General features: G+C 37.3%; 1 protein-coding gene across 1 annotated transcript; it reads right to left on the reverse strand.

Annotated features, from left to right (window-relative positions):
* Positions 1–6,105: 6,105 nt before the first annotated feature.
* LOC147178597 (serine/threonine-protein kinase SBK1) lies at positions 6,106–11,238 on the reverse strand. Its single transcript, XM_086069187.1, has 4 exons — positions 11,088–11,238; positions 9,555–9,724; positions 7,530–7,732; positions 6,106–7,445 (listed from the first exon to the last, which is right to left on the reverse strand). Exons 2-4 carry the CDS (start codon positions 9,715–9,717, stop codon positions 6,828–6,830), a joined length of 984 nt encoding a protein of 327 aa, XP_085925313.1. The 5' UTR covers positions 9,718–9,724; positions 11,088–11,238; the 3' UTR covers positions 6,106–6,827.
* Between the last annotated feature and the right edge of the window lie 11,853 nt (positions 11,239–23,091).

Here is a 23,091-nt window from a genome sequence, read left to right on the forward strand (position 1 = left end):
CCTCAATGATGTAGCTCTATTTCAAATTCATCTTTATTAAGTGGTTCGACTAGCACAGATAGGCTGCTGTTTAAAATCCGCCTCACAAACTTTACATTGACCCCAATTTTTTAATTTTTCTTTAATTCATAAACTTACTTAGCAAAGTTGGTCCAAAGCATAACCTACGCAACTAGCCTTTTATGGCTAGTAGTACAGTATATTGAGGAGCTCTTTACCAAAAGGCTACACATTCATTTTCATTTTTCTGTGTAAATATACATTTATTTATTTACCTTACAGTACATTGTACATTTTTATTGAATCATCAAAACTATGAAGGAACACATGTGGAATGAAGTACTTAAAAAAAGGGGAAATATTTCAAAACGTGTTTTATATTCAAGTTTCTTCAAAATAGTCACTCTGCTCTGAGGATTTTTTTTTCTTTTGCGCACTCTTGGCATTCCCTCGATGAATTTCAAATGTAGTTACCTGAAATGGGTTTCCAACAGTATTGAAGGAGTTCCCAGAGGTGAGAATGCCAAAAGTGTGCAAAGCAGTAATCAGAGCAAAGTTGGCTATTTTGGAGAAACTAGAATCTAAAACATATTTTCAGTTATTTCACCTTTTTTTTGTTTGTCAAATAAATAACTCCAAATGTGTTCATTCTTAGTTTTGATGCCTTCAGATTCAGACAACTTGATTTATTCCAAGAGCGGCAATTCATTTGTAGCTTCCCAGTCTGCACACAACAATCAGTCCATTAACAGATTAGTGAATAAACAGCATACATCAAGACACACAACAAAGCATTGGACAGGCCGAAACAAGTGTTGTAGGCAGAAAAAGCCTACAGTTGTAGAAATATAATAAGAAAGATACAATAAGATAAAAAAAAAAGAAAAAAGAACAAGACAAAATAAGAACAATAAAAACAGCTGAAGAAATAATTTAGTAAATTACTCCTTTAAAATGACAATCATTTAAAGTGAGCATGGTCTGCGTTTAGAAGCTTAATAGCAGAGGGATTAAAGGAGAATCTACTATATATATATGTATATCTATATATATATATATATATATATTAGGGGTGTGAATTGCTTGGTAGCTTGCGATTCGATCTGTATCACGATTCATAGGTCACGATTCGATTCAATACCGATTAATCTTGATACAAATCTATAAGTCAATTATTGCGATTTTTTAAACTCAAATTTAGAAAATACTAATCAGTAAACTTGTACATGTACACTGTAAGATTTGTATGAAAATGTACTTCAGGTTTGTAACTGTGAGCCACTGCATTTACCAAACAGCTTGCAGTCTGTTTCATGTTTGAACAGCACTGAAATAAAATATTAAGGCTTAACGTTCCATTAATTTAACACTCTTCCATGCTTAAAGTGTGAAACCTAACCTTTGTTGAATATTTCTATCAAAAATTGATCTTTAAAAATCGATTCGGCTGCATATGAATCGATACGAGAATTGTGTGCTGTAATATCGCGATATATTGCCGAATATATATATTTTTTAACACCCGGGCAGTAGGCGGGGTAAACCCTCAACTGGTTGCCAGCCAATTGCAGGGTACACAGAAACAAATATGCCCCACCCCTAATATATATATATATATATATAGATTCATATGGAATCTAAAGTATCTGGTGGCAAGTGGTGAGCAAATATTTCACAACCCACAAGAGAAACTGATCCTGTTTTCCAGTCCTTTAAACATGCCCCTGCGGTATTTGTATTGCCTTCTCTGGTAGTTTAGTTTGGTATCAACCTTTCAAACAAATGTCACGCTGGAGTGAAGATGAATAGCCGTTGAATAGTTGTTGGAACTATAACAATTCACACTTGGTTTGCCAAACAGTGGACGGCGGCTCTTGACGGTGTTGTCAGTCATAAACAACCTGAAGAAAATCGAAAGCAAGCATGTCGCTCCAGAGGATCACCATTACAAACTTGGCAAGCGGGAGAGATTTACGCAAGCATGTGACATAAGATTAGTGTTTGTTTACTGTGTTGGTAAGTGCATATGGAAGTGGCAAACATTGTGTCAAAGGAGGCAGCGGATCCTGTTACGCAGAAATTAAAGAAATATTGCTCAAATCTTTTTCATCATTTAAAATTATGTGCCCATTTTATTCGCTTTCTATTTTATTTTATTTTATGCAACAGCGCAAACAATAAAACCGTTATGCTATGTTTTAATATTTCATATTCCAAGATATGTATTTGTTAATTTATCTAACAAGCTTGTTACTGATTCCAGAAGTCAGGTTTAGAAATAGGGCCACCACAAAAAAAAAAAAAAGATGGATAACATAAAAGTGCTACGCTGTTAATGTCATCATTCAAATGGTTAATATGTTAAACATTTCAATGAATTATATTTGTTCAAAATTATTATTATTATTTATGGCCAATAAAACATTCACATTACTAGAGTTTGTTGATGGACTTCATCAAACTACCTTTATACAGCTTGATAAGCACTTTCCCCCTCACAGGTCATCAAAAGACTCAACAGTGTCCATAGAGGACCTAACAGACACACAAGATATAACAGATGTCCCAGCATGCATTGCGTGCTTTATCAAAAGGTAACGAAAGGACCATATGTCCAATGGGACTCATTTGTGAGCTGCGGTCCTTGGCAGATATGTAATCATCACATAATGACACCACACTGATGGATCACAATGCAGGATTAAGTAGGTTTTGCAGCTGAAGCTAAAAATAGATCACCAAAGTGGCAAGAAATGGAGGAAGGATTTGTAATGAACGCAATTAGTTGAGCTCACAATTTGACATAAAAGCAGTCACGAAGAACTGAATGAACCGTACGTTCAATCACTCACGGGGTTTTTTTTTTGGGGGGGGGGGGGGGGGGGGGGACCAAGCCTTGCTGTAAAAAATGAAAATAAACCCGAAACTATATCGAAGCAATTCATAAAAATTAATGGATTCAAAATGATTTGACTTATTTTTTTTCCATCCCTCAGATTGGTGTACTGTATTGCACCTCGACAAAGCAGACTGTCAATTATAGTGGGAAGTGTGTATCATCATCATCATCATCATCATCATCATCATCATCATCATCATCATCATCATCATCATGTTTTTGAAACGCCAAATCATTGTTAACTGTCATTTTGTGTTCATCTACCAAATTCAGATATAATCACATGGATCGGCAGTTTTAATTCAAATTTTGAATTTGTTGTGTTGCGATTGAATTGTAACATTAGTTTTATACGGTGTTATGCAGACGCGTATTTAGCCCATTTTGAACAATAGCACATATATGGATATATTTGGTGTGTTCTTTTTTTAACAAGATAGATGCTTATAGCTATAATATATATAAACCATCAAGTTTAAAAGTAACATTTAAGCAACAAAAATACAGAGCGCGTCGTCCTCCTCCGTCCCTTACTGACACCAAAATATGTGAAAAGTTGTTTACCTTTTACCATTCAACACCAACACATTATTTTCATTACTAGTCTGCTTTTTTGTTCCTCAATCATTTTGCTAATGAGGGAAACTTACTAACGTGTGTGTGGCGTGCATGTGTGCATGCGTGTGTGTGTGTGCGTCTGCACAGAAAAAAAAGTCGCTTCGTGGAGAGAGTCGCGGACATCAGAACAACAACAAACAAAAAGCAAAATTTTAAAGTATATGTTTTAAAGACAAGATGTAAAAAGGCAGAGATTAATTCGTGCTAAAGTCAATTTGTTTTGTTCATATGTTTTATGCTATGTCTGCACGTCACACATACACAGACTTGTACATGCATTATTAATATGATTTTGTAGATTCAAGCGCATTTCTTTTGTCATGTTTAAGTTATGTATGTTTTTTTTAAATGAAATAGTACAGACAAGCACTATATCGTCAAAAAACAAACATGTATGTCTGTTAATATATTTTATATGTTGTGTGTTTCATTTAAAATAAATTTTTAAAAACAAGTCCAAGGACAATTTTTGTTGATTTTCACTGTAATTTGTGAGGAGCTGGTTTACTCCAGAAACATGCATACTGTCAATGCGTATGTTGAGGAGCTCTTGTATCAAAAAGAGTACCTTTCCCAAGAAATTAGGGTTGGGATAGGTTTATATTTTAAGTCCTTTTCTCCTTTTTTTATAACTTTTATTAGATTCGGTTTTTCTCACTGACTTCCCATGCAATTTTTGGAGTGAGAAGTACCTCAAAACCACGACAAGCAATCTATCCCAATTTTAATATTCATTTATTTATTATTTATTTAATATTTAATGTAATTTTAGATATACCTTAAATGTAATGTCCCCTGTCTTTGGCAAACTTGTGTAATTCTTCTTTATTTTTGTCTGTGTAAAATTCTCTTCTAAGAGAATGACTGACTTGTACTCTTAAAACTTTACTCCATTGTATCCATCCATTCCTATTAACTGTTATGTTTTTCTGTAAAAATTGCAACTTCATTGTCTTGAAAATGGTTTTATTCTTCTTTTTTCCTCATAAAACCTTTTTTTTTTTTAAAAATTATACTACGACTTTATTCATTTTCTCCCAAAACAATTTTGTCCTAATAATATTAGTAATTTATTCTTAATTTATTTTTACTTTTTATTTTTGTTCTCTTTAAATTACTTTCCCCTCCATAATAATATGATATTGTCAGAATTAAAACATTATACCCATAATATCTGATATTTATTATTATTATTATTATTATTATTATTATTATTATTATTATTATTATTATTATTATTATTATTATTATTATTATTATTATTATTATTATTATTATTATTATGACCATTTAGCTTAACGGATGAGTCAAAGTTGCAGGCGTGCTTTGCAGTTGGATTTACATTGGCTTCGTCGGTGTTTGTTTGACAAGTGGGTGATCCGAAAGATAACTCGGCGAGTGCGCTGCATAGCATGAGTCGCCATTAGCTGCGGGCCAGCTGGAGCTAAATGCCAAGGAATTATTCAATAGAGGGGGGTTCGGAAAATGAGACGGGGATAAAGACGTCGAGCGACAGCTACAGTAAAGTCATGCCGAGGCCAGCGTTCTATTCTATAGCTTCGAAGAGTTATATGATATCTGGCCAAGACACTGGATGCAGGAATGCTAATTAGAGGGATGGATTTGTGTAAATATTTATTTCCATGCATCTGCTCTCAGAGCGTAGCCATATACAGTATTGGTTATACCGAGTTATGCCATTGGACACCAGCTGTGTATTTGCTGCTGTGAGATTTTTTTCATAAAAAGATAGCATGAACTATAAGTATAAACTATACGCATAAATGATCAATGATGTGAGCAAAGTAAAATAAAATAAGTAAATTAAACATTCATTGATGGATTCTGTTTTCTTGTTTGTTTGATTAGTTTGTGATTTCATTTGTAATTGTTAAAGTTGTAAACTTACTATTCGTACTGTGGGCATGAATTTCTGGTTCTGATTCCGGTTCCTCGATTCACTCCCAGTTCCTATCATTCCTATTTCTGATTATAGTCATAACATTTGCATGATTTAAGAGGGAGATCGTTTGAACTTCTCTGTGTATTTTTATGTTCATGAACTTTTTGCTCTTTGTGAACTTTACTATGAATTTCTCAACGGGTTATGTTAACCAGTATATAAATACAAAACCTGTGAATTGGAATGTTTTGCTTTATTTTTGAGAACGTAGAGAAAATTCAATACAGTATTAAAGCAGATGAAAAATTGGACGTGGGGATATAGATACATCAGGTCCGCAGTGTTTAGCACCTGCTCATTCTGTATTTAACGAGGTTGTTCTTCTGTTGCCTCACTGACCAGGAGCAGAATTGGGAGCTGTTTTGATTGACAGTGAAATCAAATAAGTTGGATTTCAATATGCCGTCTTTGTCTGTACCTGCTAAATTACCAACACTCGGTCTATCCCGCCTCTGCACAAATTCATCCCGCTTGCCGCGCCAGATTTGCGCCAATCATGAAACAAAAGCATTTACACTGACATTGGAAAGGGAATCAGGAAATACGTGACTTGTTGGTTCTGGTTTTGGTAGATTTAATGTTTATTTTCCTGGAACTTGTCTTTGGTAATACCACTCACAATTCTGACACCACAAAATCCAGACTGGTATACAGTTTGAGAAGAGTTTAATTAAAACTCTGTCACAAGAGACGTAGCCCTGAATTGCAACCTTACATGGTAGTTTGCGTCTATTAATGTGCTCAAATTTATGCAAATAACATTCCAAAGCCTGGAGAACACGTCATGTTGTGTTCACTTGATATAGTAATAAAGATTTTCACCCAGCGAGGTGACCTTGTCGGCACACGTGCGCACATGCAATGCTAACACGTTTGCTCATGCACATCCCGACCATAGAGCGCGATAGTGCGCCGGGCTGTCGTTAAGTAAACACAAGACAGCAAAAGAACATTTGCATACTTCAGGGCTTTGGCCTGCTTATTTATTACACTTGTGATACATTTCTGGCCGGCTTCCCTTCATAGGACTTTAAAAGTACACAGTACACTTTCAAATGGCAAAAACAAAGTTGTTTCTGGACATTTGTCGTGTTAAATGAAATAAAAAAGAATATAATACAAATAAGAACATATTTAAATGATAATGTACATTCAATTTCAATGGCTGCAACTTAATGCATGTCGTCCGTTGGTTAAAACCTGCTGAGACATGACGCAATCATTTCACCAGTCATAACATATATTTCTGTTTAGATGATTTTCCGACCAGTTTATCGACTGAAGTTCAATAGCTTTGGTTGTTTGCTGCAAATCGAATTTGTATTGGTCAGCTCTGTATGTCCACAATTATTCTTTGTCTTTTTCTAATGTCTCGTGCTGCTCCGTCCCGTGATTCTTCCTAAGCCAGGCCTTGCCCACATATTCGCTCACCACCCCTTCGGCGCATCTCTTTTCTGCATCCACAACCAGGAGCTTACTGAACAACTCCATGGCTTCTGGAGTGAACCTCTTCCACAATTGAGGATTGTCCTCCTCGTCGTTGGCGTTCTCCCCCAATCTCGACCAGTCGACAAACTCTTGGTAGCAGTCGTCCGAGTCTGTGCAACGCTCCCAAGGAAAGTAGCCCGTCAGGATGCAGAATATAAGCACCCCAAAGGCCCAAGTGTCAAGACTTGGCTCCACGCTGAGTGGAGGAGCAGTGACTTCTTTCTGTCCCTCCAGGAGAGCAACGTTGCAAAGCTCAGGGGCCATGTAAGGCAGAGTCCCTGTGATGAAACTGATCAGAGCGCCCCTCTTCTGAGCCAGGCCAAAGTCCGCCAGCTTGACTTGGCAGCAGTCATGATCCAGCAGGAGGATGTTCTCGGGCTTGATATCTCGATGGACCAGGCCGTGGCTGTGGATGAACTCCAGAGCACTAGCAATCTGGACGACGCAACGTTTCGCAGCTGACTCGGGGATGCCCACCTGAAACAGATCAATGATTTAGCGGGATGGAAAATGACAAGCAAAATGAACCTACTTCTTTGTCAGAATTGTGTGTGCGGTGACCTTGGGCTGAATGACAGCAAACAGGTCCCTCCCAATGACGAGCTCCTGGGCGAAGCAGTAGTGCTCGCGAGACTGAAAGGCGATGCCGAAGAGGCCCACGATGCAGGGGTGGCAGGACAGATGTAAGGAGATGCAGTACTCTCGCAGGAATCCCTGCAGCTTAGTTGAGCTTTTTGGCATCACTTTCAAAGCCATGGGAGTTCCTGCGCAGCAGAATAAATACATGATATGTCCCAAAAGTCAAACGTACTTTGATTCTAATTGCTTGCGAGTACGCCAATAACACAAGGCAACAAGACCAATTGGAATGGACTTGTACTGTACTTCACTTGAAATGAGATCAGCCACCTCTGTAGAAATGTTTAAACCTTATTTTTACATGCTTGCATTTCGTTAAACTAAATATGGCATGCAACAAAAGCATCTTCTTTTTGCCACTGAAGGTTTTCTTCTCCTTTTCACACCGTCGTTTTTGTGTTTCCAAACAGTTTGTCGCCTTTTGATGATGCATATCTGATTCATAAGCACTTATGAAAAAGGTCTGGGTTGGACTTGAAAAAAAATCTGAACTGTACTGTTCACAGTGACAGTGACTGCAACAGGACTTGAGTAGAACCTACCTGTGATGCTTAATTTCATCAAATGGATTCTCATATTGTTAAAACATTACTGTTGCCCCCAACAACATCATTGGAAGCGGGATTCTTCCATCTGTGATCCCTCGATATTTCTTCCAATCCCAATGGAGTTTTTCCTTGCACGGATGACCTTATAACCTGGGGATTGTGAACTTTGGGTCTGTAAGGGCCTTTGAAAGTCTTTAGTGATTAAGGGCTATAATATAAATGCACTTGACTTGACTTCTACTGGTGCTTACGTCATTGAAATTTATACTGATTTTTTTTTAAACATCATAATATTAACAGTTGTTTATTGATCTATTTTCATTTTAGGAACTTTTATTTAAAATTTTATTTATTTGTTATTGGTTGCACTTTGATTTTAGTAATGTATTATTCTTTTGCGATACTTAATTAATACCATGCATTGCTGTGCAGTGTATTCGCCTTGCATCTGCTAATCCGGGGGGGGGGGGGGGGGGGGGTGAAGAAGATGTAGCCTACTAACTAATATGTTCGCCTTGGACCGGGAACAACCAAAGATGAACGGCGCTTTCCCTCTTCACTCGCCGCTACCGCTACTGGTTATTTTCTTCTCCTCTCCTCTTAGTAGGCTAATGTGCTTAAATTCAGCAGGTCGTCTTGTCCGATCTCAGGTCAGAGGCGAGGAGTCGGCGGTGGGAGGGATCCGCCACCGCCTCATCCAAGTTTCAAGGTGGCCCCTCTCGGCCGAGCCCGAGGGCCGCGACTTGGGCTGCTGTGCGCAGGGGAATATAATGTCCACCAGCAGCCGCGTGGCGCCCGGCGGGCTCCCCGCTTTAGTCTTTTTTTTTTTTTTTTTTTTTTTTTTTTTTTTAACTCAGCGGGTCCTCTCGTCTGATCTGAGGTCAGGGGAGAGGAGTTGGAGAGGCGGTTGGTGCACGGGAGAGGCTTCGAGGTGGCCGCCTCAGCCGCGGGGGAACGGGTCCTCTCCACAGGCGTCCACGAGGAGCCCCGCTCAGAACGAAACAGGTGCGTTACAACTCCCAAGTGATGATGATCAACGTGTCATGCAATTCACATTTGTTTTTCCCCATGAATTTCCAAAACACATGGATGACATTGAAAATGCATGCTAATATGACTTTTCTGATTAAAACAAACAATGAGTGTGAAAATAGGCCATACTGGCAGGATGATCCCTTTTTTAAATACACATTTTAGGTTAATACCTTTAATATTTAAGTACCCCCCCCCCCCCTCCCAAATGGCCAAAAAAATAGTAATAAATAGTATCGCAATACGCATCAGATCGCCACCAAGGTATCGGCATCTGGATTGGATCGTGACAGGAGTGAATTGTCCCAGCCCTAATATTAACATACTAATGTGTTTGACATTATGGTAAGCAAGAACAAAGTCGTACCCCTGAAGCGATGTGTGACCAGCAGCACTTTGCCATATTTTCCCCGGCCGATCTCCTTGATGACGTTGAAGTGTTCTTGGATCTCCAGTTGGTTGAGGCTCTGGGACGTTAACACCATCAGCTCATCGATCAGGCTGCCGTCAGCCAGGCCCAACTCAATCATCTCGAACCTACTCATGATATTAAGGAAAACAAAGAAAAAAACTCTCGTCTAATTTTTCAGGGTTTTGACAGATATATACCAATATCAGCAACATTTGAATCATCGTGATCAGCCTGAGGAGGGAAATTTGAGAGTTTCCCCAAAGGCCGTTGCTACTACTTTGGGGGATTTCACCTATTGCGTGTATTGGGGGTGGCAACCCCAGTGATGAACGAGGGAACACTGTAACCCAAAACATCATTTATTTTTATACTAAACATAATTTGTGATTTGACCTAAAATTTCAAGAAACACAAAAAGTCAGGACAATTGTCAACACATTTGCTTGTTGTTGTTTTTTTGCTTTTAGTGGGTATATCATACTAACAGTGGTGATACAACAGACAAACATATGGTGGCATTACCATTGAAGAAGTACCATGGCATTACTATCTAAGTAGCACTCAAATCAAAGACCATGTTTGCTCCATGTTTCTGGGAGTTTTACAGCTGCTTTTATCATTCCTGTGTCATTTACCCTTGCCTTCACTTTATCTAGAAATATGTTATTAACTCATTCACTGCTATTGACGGCTATAGACGTCCAAAAATCATTTTTTAACTATTTCTATTAGTTGAACTTATTTTTTTTATACTTTTGTTAACAAGAGTATGAAAACCTAGAAAAAAATGGTACACTTCGAACAGATATAAAATTTGTGATTAATCGTGAGTTAACTAGTGAAGTCATGCGATTAATCACGATTACTAATATTAATTGCCTGACGCCCCTCACTTTTAAAATAATCTTTTATTCTTAAAAAAAAAGATTAAAAAAAGAAAAGATTATTAAAAATGAGGGGCGTCAGGTGATTACATTTTTTAAATTTTAATTAATCACATGACTTCACTAGTTAACTCACGATTAATCACAATTTTTATATCGATTCTAAATTTACAATAAAAAAATTCTAGGTTTTCTTAATCTTGTTAACAAAAGTAGAAAAAAACATTAAACTAATATAAATAGTTGAAATGAATTTACAGTATGGCAGTGAATGAGTTAATTAGTCGCTACATCAGAGCAGGCCTGGGGCAACTACAGCCCATGGGCCAAATGCGGACTCGAGAGCATGTATCCTACCCGCCATGCAATTGAAAAAACAAAACAAAACTATAAACAAAACTGTTTTAAAATTGCCTAAAACATTTAACCCACACACGCTTGTATAATAAACTTTAGTTTGATCAGTGCTTATTTTTTGCAATGGTATGGGCCATATGGTGGAGTGGTAAATAACACATTAGAACAACATAATCACAATGATAAAAAAGAAGACATTTCTGTGAACTACTATGAGCTTAACAATATATTTCCATTGAAGTCTTACCTTAGACAGAACACTTCAAACAGCTTGCAGTCGAGAGTGCAGCGAAGCAGATGGTGTCAATACAGTATGTTGCTCACATCCACTGCCGCTGCTTGGATGAACATGCCGAGGGGACCTGGGAGCTTTTCCCTGCCCAGCACATAGCTCAACTCTCAATGGCTACAATCAGAACATTGCGCGCTTTGACAGCTGATTATAAACCCACACTTTAAAGTGCACTCACGAACACACACACACATGCACGCTCTTAGAAAATATGTTTTCATGTATGCACTATGCAGTGAGAGAAAGCCATAGCTCATTTTCTTTATGTGCTCTTCTAACCTACAAATAAAATGTATGAATATGCAAATGTAAATGGACAATACAGTGGATCTTGTTAATTTATGCTTAAACAGCTTCATGCATGCATTTGTGGGTTTAGATTACAAATCAGCTTTATTTTGCATAAAGTGACAAAAACATGTATTAGGGGCTTTTTCATTCATTTTGCATACATCAAGTATGAATTATTAACTCATTCACTGCCATTGACGACTATAGACGTCCAAAATTAATGTGAACTATTTCTATTAGTTTAAATTGTTTTTATTTCATTTCATTTTTAGGAAAACCTATAATTTTTTTATTGTACATTTATAAGAGATATACAATTATCATGCGATTAATTACGATTAAACGCCCCTTAGTTTTATTTGTTATTTTTTAATTAGGCCCGTCAGGCGATTACAATTTTTAATTGTAATTCATCACATGACTTCACTAGTTAATTAATGATTAATCACAAATGTTATATCTGTTCTAAATTTACAATAAAAAAATGTTTCCTAGGTTTTCATACGCAAAAGTGGAAAAAAAAATTAACTCATAGAAATAGTTTAAATGAATTTTGGGCGTCGATAGCCGTCAATGACAGTGAATGAGTTAAAATAAAAAATGTGTCATTGTTGTTGCTATCTGTAAACATGACAAGAATGATGTTTCATTCATTCAGTATACATCAAATTGTGTGGCCCATTTTCCATTCAACTGATAAATACCATCTTTACATTGAACTGTTTAAATTACAATGCCGGTCTTTTATTGAATTTATTAATTTAGTTTGATATTACTGCAGGATTATGGAATGTCAACTTAAAAAAAAGAGATTATTCTCCAGCTTGCAAAAAGTGTGTGAAAAAAAATCACGATTCAGTTTTTAAATTAGATTTGAATCCAATCAATCAATCAATCAATCAATCAATCAATCAATCAATCAATCAATCAATCAATCAATCAATCAATCAATCAATGCCGTTTCATCCTCACCTCAAAAGACAATTTAAATGTTAAATGTTGAGTTTATGTTCATTTAGGGCAGGGATAGGGAACCCTGGTCCTCGAGAGCCGCTGTCTTGCCTATTTTCCACGTCTCCCTCCAACAACACACCTGATTGATGAACAAGATCGTTATCAGGCTTCTACAGAGCTTGCTGATTAACTGATCAGTTGAGTCAGCTGTGTTTGAGGAGAGAGACGTGGAAAACAGGCAGGACAGTGGCTCTCGAGGACCAGGGTTCCCTATCCCTGATTTAGGGTATTATTACACTTGTTATGTAGAGGCCATGGGAATTTGCTCTCAGAGCCATAAATACATAACCCCCTAGTGCGACAGCACAAACAAAGCCCCCCAGGTTGCTTCTTACAACCTGGGCGCAGGCCTAATGGGGCTTTCTTGTCTATTCTCATGTGTGTGTGTGAGTGTGTAACATTTTGTGTGAAGCCACTCAACACTGTGACCCCTGGTTTCTATTCTTGGCACACAGGCATCGTCAACATGTAGAGGACTTGCCGACACAAAGAAACAGATACTGTCTGCTGGTGCTTTCCCCTCTCTGGCTCTCATAGGACAGCGACGGGCAGGTCAGGGATACGTTTGGCTGCGTTTTCAATTGAGTGTGACGCAATTGAAAAGCAATTCAACATTCACAAAGAGTCAACATTTAACAATTTTGCCCTCATTTTTAGGTTTTGGCATTAGCATTTGCTAACAACTTATTACACTTGTGTGACAGTTAAGAATGTTAAAATGCTACTTATAACCCGTGCAGTTATTAACTCATTCGCTGACATTGACGGCTATAGACGTCAAAAATTCATTTGAACTATTTTTATTTTCTATTTAACATTTTTTTCCACTTCAGTTAACAATAGTATGAAAACCTAGAATTTTTTTTATTGTACATTTAGAACAGATATAAAATTTGCGATTACTTGCAAGTTAACTATTGAAGTCATGCGATTAATTATAATTAACTCATTCACTGCCATTGACGGCTATTGACGTCAAAAATTCATTTGAACTATTTTTATTTTCTATTTAACATTTTTTTCCACTTCAGTTAACAATAGTATGAAAACCTAGAATTTTTTTTATTGTACATTTAGAACAGATATAAAATTTGCGATTACTCGCAAGTTAACTATTGAAGTCATGCGATTAATTATAATTAACTCATTCACTGCCATTGACGGCTATTGACGTCAAAAATTCATTTGAACTATTTCTATTAGTTAATAATTTTTCCACTTTTGTTAACAAGAGTATGAAAACCTAGAATGTTTTTAATTGTACGTTTAGAAACAAAAATGTATGAATAATTGTGAGTTAACAATTGAAGTCATGCGATTAATTACAATGAAATTTTTTAATCGCCTCACGCGATTTAAAAAAGAAAGAAAAGATTATTAAAAATTAGGAGTGTCGGGATAATTTTTTTTAATCGTAAATAATTGCATGACTTCACGAGTTAACTCACGATTAATCACACATCTTATATCTGTTCTAAATGTACAATAAAAAAATTCTAGGTTTTCATACTCTTGTTAACAAAAGTGTTTTGTTTTTTTTACTAATAGAAATAGTTACAATGAATATTTGACGTCTATAACCATCAATGGCAGTGAATGAGTTAAAGGTCAATGACAATTTGACACTTTATTTTCTATATTTCCATTATTTCTACGTTAAACATTATTTACAAAGCAGCATTAAGTTGAAGTTGACTTTGGCCAGTCCATTCACTCATCATTATCCTTGATGAAAAAGCTTTAAAACTTGGCTCCCTCACCGGTCTTGTGTCATTTTGTTTGAGAGTAATTTCATCAGATTTAAGGCATCATTTGACAATAAAAATAAATTGAACTTTGACATGACACTGCCGAGTGCGTTGTTCACATTTGGGACTGAACACATGTCCACATGGGCGGGAGGGTGAATGACATACGACATTGTGCACAGGGCTTGAACTTTAATGTTGTGTCATCATCTCCAAAACTGTCCAGCTTATCACACATCCAAACCAACAGCTGCACTCAGCCCCATCCTGGCCATTAGTAGTTTGAGGTTGTACTTTGTGTGTGTACTAATTGTCTCTACATGATGTTTTGACATTTTGTCTAGTTCTCTAGACACTTTGGTTCAATGCGCTTTAGAGTGGGATTGTGTGTTTAGAGTGTGTGAATGGTTTCACCCACTGTACAAAGGTGACATTGTTCACCTGTCGCAGAGTAAAATGGGGGCACGTTTGGATGCACTTAGCAAAAAGCACCTGCTGTGAAAGGAAAGGCCCATGTAGCACCAGCAATGACTCTCAGAATAAAGTACTTGGACGTGACCAGCTGCCTCGTCACAGTCCGCACATATACACGCATTGTTGCATGCACATTTATGAACTTTGCATGCAGCGAGTAAATAATCAACATCGAGTATGTGGTGTGATTTCTGCACTGATAAATTCAGTACATTCTTTACGCCTAAGGAACACTTCCCTTGAGGTGTAAAATGTGATGTCATTTCAAGGCAAAGTGGTAAAACCAGTCACACTGATTGTATTGCTAATACAAAATCAAAGGTGTCCTGTCTGGTCAACTAATGATGTAGACCGCACCAGAAACAAACAAGCTGTTATTATTACAAAGTCCTGTTCCATAAAACCAATTTTGAAATGGTTATTTAACAGAACATTTTTATGACATTTAAAAGGACACGTAAAAAATGTGTCTATTAGAATGCTTAAATACAGTACATTTCAAATAGAGTCTCTTGCCTGTCCACCCATGAAATAAATCTGTTATGTAGGCAGAGCTGCATTGAGTTTTGTTGGCTACACAGACTAACATTGTAGATGTTGATTTGTTGGTATTCTCTGGTTTTCTCCGATTTCTTGACACAGTACGTGAGCATTAGGGGTGTGAATTGCCTAGTACCTGGCGATTCGATTCGTATCACGATTCGATTCGGTACCGATTAATCCCGATGCGAGTCTATAAATTGAATATTGCAATTTTTTAAAACTCAAATTTAGAAAATATTAATCAGTAAACTTTTACATGCACACTGTAAGGTATTTTTATGAAAATGTATTTATTTATTTTGCATTTAACAAACAGGTTGCAGTCTGTTTCATGTTTGCACTGAAATAAAATATTAAGGCTTAATGTCCCATTAACATAACATTCTTCCATGCTTAATGTGTGAATCCGAACCCTAAGTAAGACGTTTTGTTGAATATTCCCATTAAAAAAAGAAATCGATCCAGCTGCATATCGAATCGATTCGAGAATTGCACGCTGTAATATCACGATATATTGCCGAATCGATTTTTTTCTAACACCCCTCGTGAACATATAAAGTATATAGGTAAAGACAAGTTGTATATATTTGATGCATTTCCAAAACTCCATTTTGTGATAAACATTGTTGTTGTAGCAAATCTATAAACAGACAGGTGTTTAGTTTTCCACACAGTACCTTTAAAACACACACACCAACAAATAACAAGTTTTTGTTGTTTTGTTTGTACAGTAATGAACACAAAGCCTAATCTATTCTTAAACTTGTAGACAGTAGTCTACATAGGTAGGAATAATTGAAACTGGCTCCACAGTGGCATGTTAAATACCGCCATTAAGAGGTTTGAGGCAGCTCGTACTGCGGCTATATTCCAGGTTGGGCTCAAACTGTGAAGTGTACACATCCACAGTGAGATGCATCACCATGACGATGTGTCTCAACACAGCTGAACTGAAGTGGTAATTACAGTTGTAAGCTATGATAAACAGTAAACTGAGCTCACTAAGCATGTCACATACTACAGGATGCCGCTGATGAAATGCATACGTGCAGCACCCAACAGGACGGGCCTTAAAGTAGAAGCTGGAAGGGGAGGCATGAAGTTTACGCCAGTAGGAGTGTTGATGGAGTGACTGAGGACTGTTGCAATTTATGGCTTTGGCTGTTTTCCTCTCCATCATTACACTAAGTGGAAATTGCATTTCCCATCATTCCCCAAAGTCCTTTAAACTCATCCTGTATTGCCCCACTCCACAAGGTGGCGATTTATATTACATACCATACAAAAGAAAACCATTTCACATGTTTGTAATAATTTTTTATTTTAGAGCGCATTGCTGCGCTACGATTAACGGTGCCGTGTGCGCACTGCATAATTGCACATGCCAAAAGCTGCCACAAAGCAACGTGGAATAGAGACATGTAAAATGCTGCCATCTAGTGGATCGTCAACAAATCAAAGGCAAACACATTTTCTACTTAAACCCGTGGGTTATTTCAGAATTAGGCTTCAACGTTCTGGTAAAAGAAACCATCACTCTTCTGATTTTCTGCTATATATTCCTCCATAGTAAGTCTAGGGGTGATCATATGCATAACAGGGTTACACGAGTTACCTATGTTATAAAATGTGAACAATAAAAAGCGAGCACATGCCTTTACTCTACCCATGGTTTTGGATTCTGTCCAGCGCATCGTGCGATTCACTCACTACTTTCTTCTTCTTCCTAAATCCAGACTCTTTATTGATTTTAGTTTTTACAAGAGAGCAGGAGATTTAGATAGTTGTTGTGAGATGTGGACTGTTAACGGGGCACTGTGCGACGTGAATGAGGAGGCGCTATGTTTTAGTGATGTTCTGATGTAAAAGCATTTTTTTTTTTAAATCTATTTATTTAATTGCTCTTGCCGAGCTGTGTGTTATGAAAATAATGTAAATAAGAGCGGTAAATAAATGTCATTTTTTCAAAAGAAAAAAAAATATTTTTCTTCTTCTTCTTCTTCTTCTACCATGCTAAAAAGGTTACGGCAACAGCGTTCCCAAACAGTTTACAAAATAAATAAATACATAAATGTCATTTTAACTGTTTTATTTGCGATTCGGTTTGGTCATTAAGGGGCTGGGACAAGAGAATTTTTATTTTTATTTTAGGGGGGTACTCCAGACTTATTTGGCATTTTAAAAACAAGCATTCTTTTCTCTTAGTCCTTGGTCAAGACACTTCACTCACTCTGCCTCCAGTGCTACTCACACTGGGGTATGAATGATGTGAATGTTTGGTGGCGGTCGGAAGGGCTGCAGGCGCCACTGGCAGCCACGCTTTCGTCAGCCTGACTCAAGGCAGGTGTGGCTACTTACTAGTCTACTGCCACCAGAGAGAGAATGTGTGAGTGCATGAATAATGTATCCATTGTAAAGCGGCTTTGAATGTCCAGAAAAACGCTATATAAATCTGATGCATTCTCTCTCTCTCTCTCTCTCTCTCTCTCTCTCTCTCTCTCTCTCTCTCTCTCTCTCTCTCTCTCTCTCTCTCTCTCTCTCTCTCTCTCTCTCTCTCTCTCTCTCTCTCTCTCTCTGTTTTTTTTTTGTTCCAGGACAAGTAGCCTACATTTACTCAGAAACTGCATGTTTTTATATGTGGATTATTAATAATTTGATGGATGAGATGTAAATTGTCCTCCAATTCTGAAAAGACCCCCGGTGCAAAAAACTATTTTGGATTTTTAATCTTCTCCACTGTTTTTATTTGGTGCGATGGTTCATTTTGATCAGCAAACAAACGAACTAGCTAGCTAGGTAGATAGATAGATAGATAGATAGATAGATAGATAGATAGATAGATAGATAGATAGATAGATAGATAGATAGATAGATAGATAGATAGATAGACAGATAGACAGACAGACAGACAGACAGACAGACAGACAGACAGTCAGATGTGTGCTGAGAGGACATGTATGGTTTGCAAGCTTGTTTGTGCTTATATTTGTAGATCAAACAGATGCGTTCAAAACAGAAGGACGGTTACTTTAGAAGTGAGACGTGAGCACTTTTGACTCTTCCAGGAAAGAAGAAGTTTGCTGACCTTATTTAAAGGTGACACCACTTTCACACGCGCTTCTTCCTATTTCTTCATATTGTGTTTATTTCGACCCATTGTTTTTTGTTATTGTTGCAAGTCCATGCTTTAAGTAATGACAGAGGGGTGCGTTTTAAAGAAAGATGCAGTCTCATGCACACACGCACACGCACACGCACACGCACACACAAATAAACGCCATATTTACAAAATAATAAATATTCAGCTATAGGTTGTTTACATTGTCTGCTAGGCATTAAAAAAAGACATCCATACACCTACACAACATTGTGCTTATATTTATAAAATATAGTATATTCAAATATCATGGGACTCGAGAGACGAAATAAACTTTTTTTTTTTTGTTACGTACGCTTACATGCAGTTTACTACTTTGTAATTTTGCATGCATAAGTTAAGTTGCACCTGCACCTTTCCTGTCTCGTATGTATAATTTGATTGTGTGTGTGTGTGTGTTTAAAAGACACATTTGGTCAAACACTAGTTTGTTACTTTTAGCAGTCTTTTTTTGTTCTTACACAAGTATTTATACTTCTACTTTGGGTTAGGGTTAAGCAGTAGTGTGTGAGTATCACCTGTGGTCGCCAAATAATCACGGTGAACACACCTATGGACAATGAAGAGTGAGAGTCTTTAATTATTAACATTTTTGGAATGTCTGAGGAAAGCTGGAGTACTCGGAGAAAACCACACAAGCATGGGGAGAACTTGCAAAAAAAAAAAATGACACACAGGAAGACCGGAGCCCAGATCTGAACCCCAAACTTCAAAACTGTGGGACAGACACGCTTGCCACTATAGCATCCTGCCCTAAAGTAAGATTGAGAAAGAAAAAAAAAGTCATTATAATCAGATTAATTGTGCTGTGAGAGAGAAAAACACCAGCTCTGATGATTAAATAACCATACACGTTTATGCTACTTTAACCAGCAGGTGGTGCTCTAACACAGTAAATTGTTTCCTTGAGGTTTGACATTGGCAGTGGTTTGGCGTTTTCTCATTGATTTTCTCATTGATATGCTGCGCATGTATGACAACATCATTTATTTAATTCAACTTAATTCATTAGTGGACTGGCTGAAAGAGAGACGGGGGAAGCATGAGAAAGAAACCCCTTTATCACTTCCATCCAGAGCAGTTTCACTATCTGATTCTGTGGGCGCGCACTTCCTATTTTTCGTAAACGGAATCGTATTTTCTGCATGTTTCACCGCAGCCGATATCTCACCACCACTGTGAAACGTCAACTTGTGCGTGCGTATGCTTGTGTGTGCGCGCGTGCGCGCGTGCGTGCGTGCGAGCGCGTGTGAGCGCGTGTGTGAGCGCGTTCCACTTTAGGTGACAGCTTTCACAGGCCTGCCGTATAGCCTACACCAGCAACAACATAATCTAATAATAAGAGTTGTGAGCACGTTATATTTGTGTAAAAATAAATAAATAAATAGTAAAACTAATTCAACTCCAAGTACTCATATTCAAAAGTAAAACATACATTAAAAAAATGTTTTAATCAATTATACAAAATGTAACTAGGCATGTAAACTGTAACTCTGGAGAATAATTAAAATTAGCTAAAGCGTTAAAAACTCAGTTGACAGTTTTATTTACTTCCCGTTACGGCCTACAACCTGCAGGCAAACTTAGCCACTGGTGTGAAGACGGACAAACACAGATTATAGGTTGTTTTCGCAAGTAATTTGTGCACTTTACAAAACCAAATTCAAATAACATATTAGTTGTACGTTTTTGGTGTATCATCTCAGAGCAAAATGCTCTGCTCAAGTTCCCTCCACGGGGCCTCGCAAACAAAACCCTTGTGCTGTGTGCTGCTTGTGAGCACAACTAAACCTGGAAGGCAGAAATTCTGAGAATTGTTTCTATGAGATACACAGATAACATGTAAACTAAAGATGAGTTCATTTAGGACATTTTGTTTTATATTTTTGTATATTCAAGGAAACCTGCAGGCCTCCAGCCTTTGAGGACCAGGATTGGGGAAGCCTGGTGTAATCCATCTCACACTCAAAATAATTTGGGATTGGCTCCAGCTCACGTGAGACCCGTTACATTGGAAAGTAAATGGGATGGCATCGTAGTGTTTTCCATACACATATTTACTGTAATTATGAATTGACTGCGGAATTAGCACAAGTTAAGGATACTATGGTGTGTTCAGACTTTGATCCAAATTTGAGTTAGAACTCTGTTGTTGTAAACTGAGTACCTCCTGTAATGTAATGGCCTTAACGGAAGAAGGGACACCATGAAGAAGGGCCCACTGTCTTAAAATCAATTTGAAAATATGTGCTTATTAAACGGCAGGATCGGGATAGGACGATATTTAGCATTTTATCGGTGATCGGCTGTAATGTCTTAATTTTCCCACCTACAGGGGAAGAGAGATGCCGTACATTCTTGTGACGCAATAAGTCGGGTTTTTAGTAAGCCCAGTCTCAAGAACGTACTTCCCAAGCACGCATATCTCGCTGGCGTATTTCCGTAATTTATCGCATTTATAGCATGATAGCTTTCAATGAATTTAGACTACCATTACAATGTTTCAAAAAGTGTTGGTACAACATATACCGGTTAAAAACCCTACTTACGTGCTTGTGATTTTGTGAGACGTCATCAATGGCGGCCCAAGTACTGTTCCAATCGAAAGTATGCATAAGCCAAGACCCCCCGGAATTCCCGGATGTCGTTCTTTTTTGCTAGCTTATGCGTCGGTTGTTGCTTGGTTGGGAAAATATCCCAAGATGCATTTCGTACTTCAAGGAACGAATGGCAGCGGACGAGTATCACGTTTGTTCTTCTTTCATTTCCGGCAGAGTAGGCACGGCACGTGCATTGCTGCCCCCCACCGCCATCAAGTTTGTACGTATTCCTCCCCTTTTATGAGTGTAAATAATAATAAATAATTTAACGTGTAGAGTACAACTTCATAAAACCTACTCCTTTAACAACAACTGCAGTTTACAATATTAAATATATTAATATCTATTAAATATGATTTACTATATACACACACATTCAAATAATTTTTTATAGATGTACCACCATTTTAGGAGAATCAGAACAAAACCTGCAACTCACATCGGTGTCTTTCAAGAACCTTTTTTTTTTGTCAATATAATCCTAAATTGGATACATCCCAATTTCAAATGATACTTCTTTATTACGAGTAATTATATAACATCCAGTCACGTGGTACACAGTTGCGGCAATGCATATTCCGTCCGTTCTTTGCTGGACCCTTATGGCTTTTTGCGTACTTGCAATTGGAACAGTACTTGGGCCGTGACTGATGATGTTTCACGAGATCACAGGGACATAAGTACAGACAAGAATGCATCTTGAGATATGGCCAGAGAGTAAGAATCAATGGGATTTGAAAAATATATGGAGTAGAGGCCAAAGTAAAACACATTTTTAGTGTTGGGGGGTATCAAATCACGTAAGTCAGTGCAAGAATGTGTTGTTGTAATAGAGGCTTTCCTTGACATTTTCCAGCTGCTCCTCATTCCAAATTGACAAGTCACTGATAAGAGCGGGAAGGTCGCGCCTTTGGAATCTCCAGAATGGAACCTCTGGAGTGTCTCGGGCCCCACCCACACTCTTGGTGAATTTGGCCTCGGCCTGGTGCATGTGCTTCCTTTTGCATCTGTCACGGTTTTTCACCCTCGTTAAAACTTGTAGGTCAATGAAGAACCATTGGATTTTTAATGACAGTAAATTACATTATTGACATTCAACTGCAAATTCATTCAACATTTTATTTTATTTTATTTTATTTTATTTTATTTTATTATTTTTTTATTTTTTTATTTATTTTTTATTTTTTATTTTTTATTTTTTATTTTTTATTTTTTATTTTTTATTTTTTATTTTTTATTTTTTATTTTTTATTTTTTATTTTTTATTTTATTTTATTTTCAATATCATCATCAGTACAATTTCCAAGTTCACCAAATGGCAGAAATATCTTCCTCTGTCTCGATTTGTTTTGACAATTTAAAACGCAGTACTGCTTTGTATAAGGCTTCACTGGAACAGCAACAACCAAAACATACTTAAGTAAGTAGTCACGTTGCATATCTGTTCTCCATGTCGAACACACTTGTAGTGATTTGTTTTCTTGTACTCTTCAGTGTTTGTTCAAAGGGTGATTCTTCTTTGCAGTCATCACATGTGTGAAGGTTGCACTTCTACTGTAGCTCTGCTCCATAATATAAAGTGCCTTTAGATTAAATACTGTTTTAAATTGTCAATAAAAAATGAGTTGCCTTCATAAATGGTGTACTTTATGGACAATAGTGGTTCCCAACCACATGTCCACAGTTCTTATATATGTTTTTTTTTTTTAAACAGGGAGTGGAGCAGATACATCCTGATCGAGAAGTATGTAATTTTTGCCAGTGCCATAGCATAAACGGCTTTCTCATCTCATGTTCATCATTGATCACTAATCATGCACACAACTACCTCAAAGCACAGCTTGTTGGAACTTACAACATGAATGACTTTGGATTTATTGTGTTCAGGTCCAGAAACAAATGCTTAAATGAAGCATAATGTTGATTTGACACACTGACACACTTGGACTGTGTGCTTTAGGGGAAAAAAATCATTGATTAAGGTCAGGAGGCAAAGTGTCCATAAATATTACATTTATGGATCTTTTCCCCTGCTTGTGCATGCAAATTACATTTCTACAATTGGATGGTGTTAGCGCTAGAAGCAAATGCCAAGAACTACCAAAATGGGTTGCTCCCCTTGGAATGTAGGT

The sequence above is a fragment of the Leptonotus elevatus genome, chromosome 2 (assembly GCF_054856555.1).
Source record: "Leptonotus elevatus isolate MCC_2025b chromosome 2, RoL_Lele_1.0, whole genome shotgun sequence".
Classification (NCBI taxonomy): domain Eukaryota; kingdom Metazoa; phylum Chordata; class Actinopteri; order Syngnathiformes; family Syngnathidae; genus Leptonotus; species Leptonotus elevatus.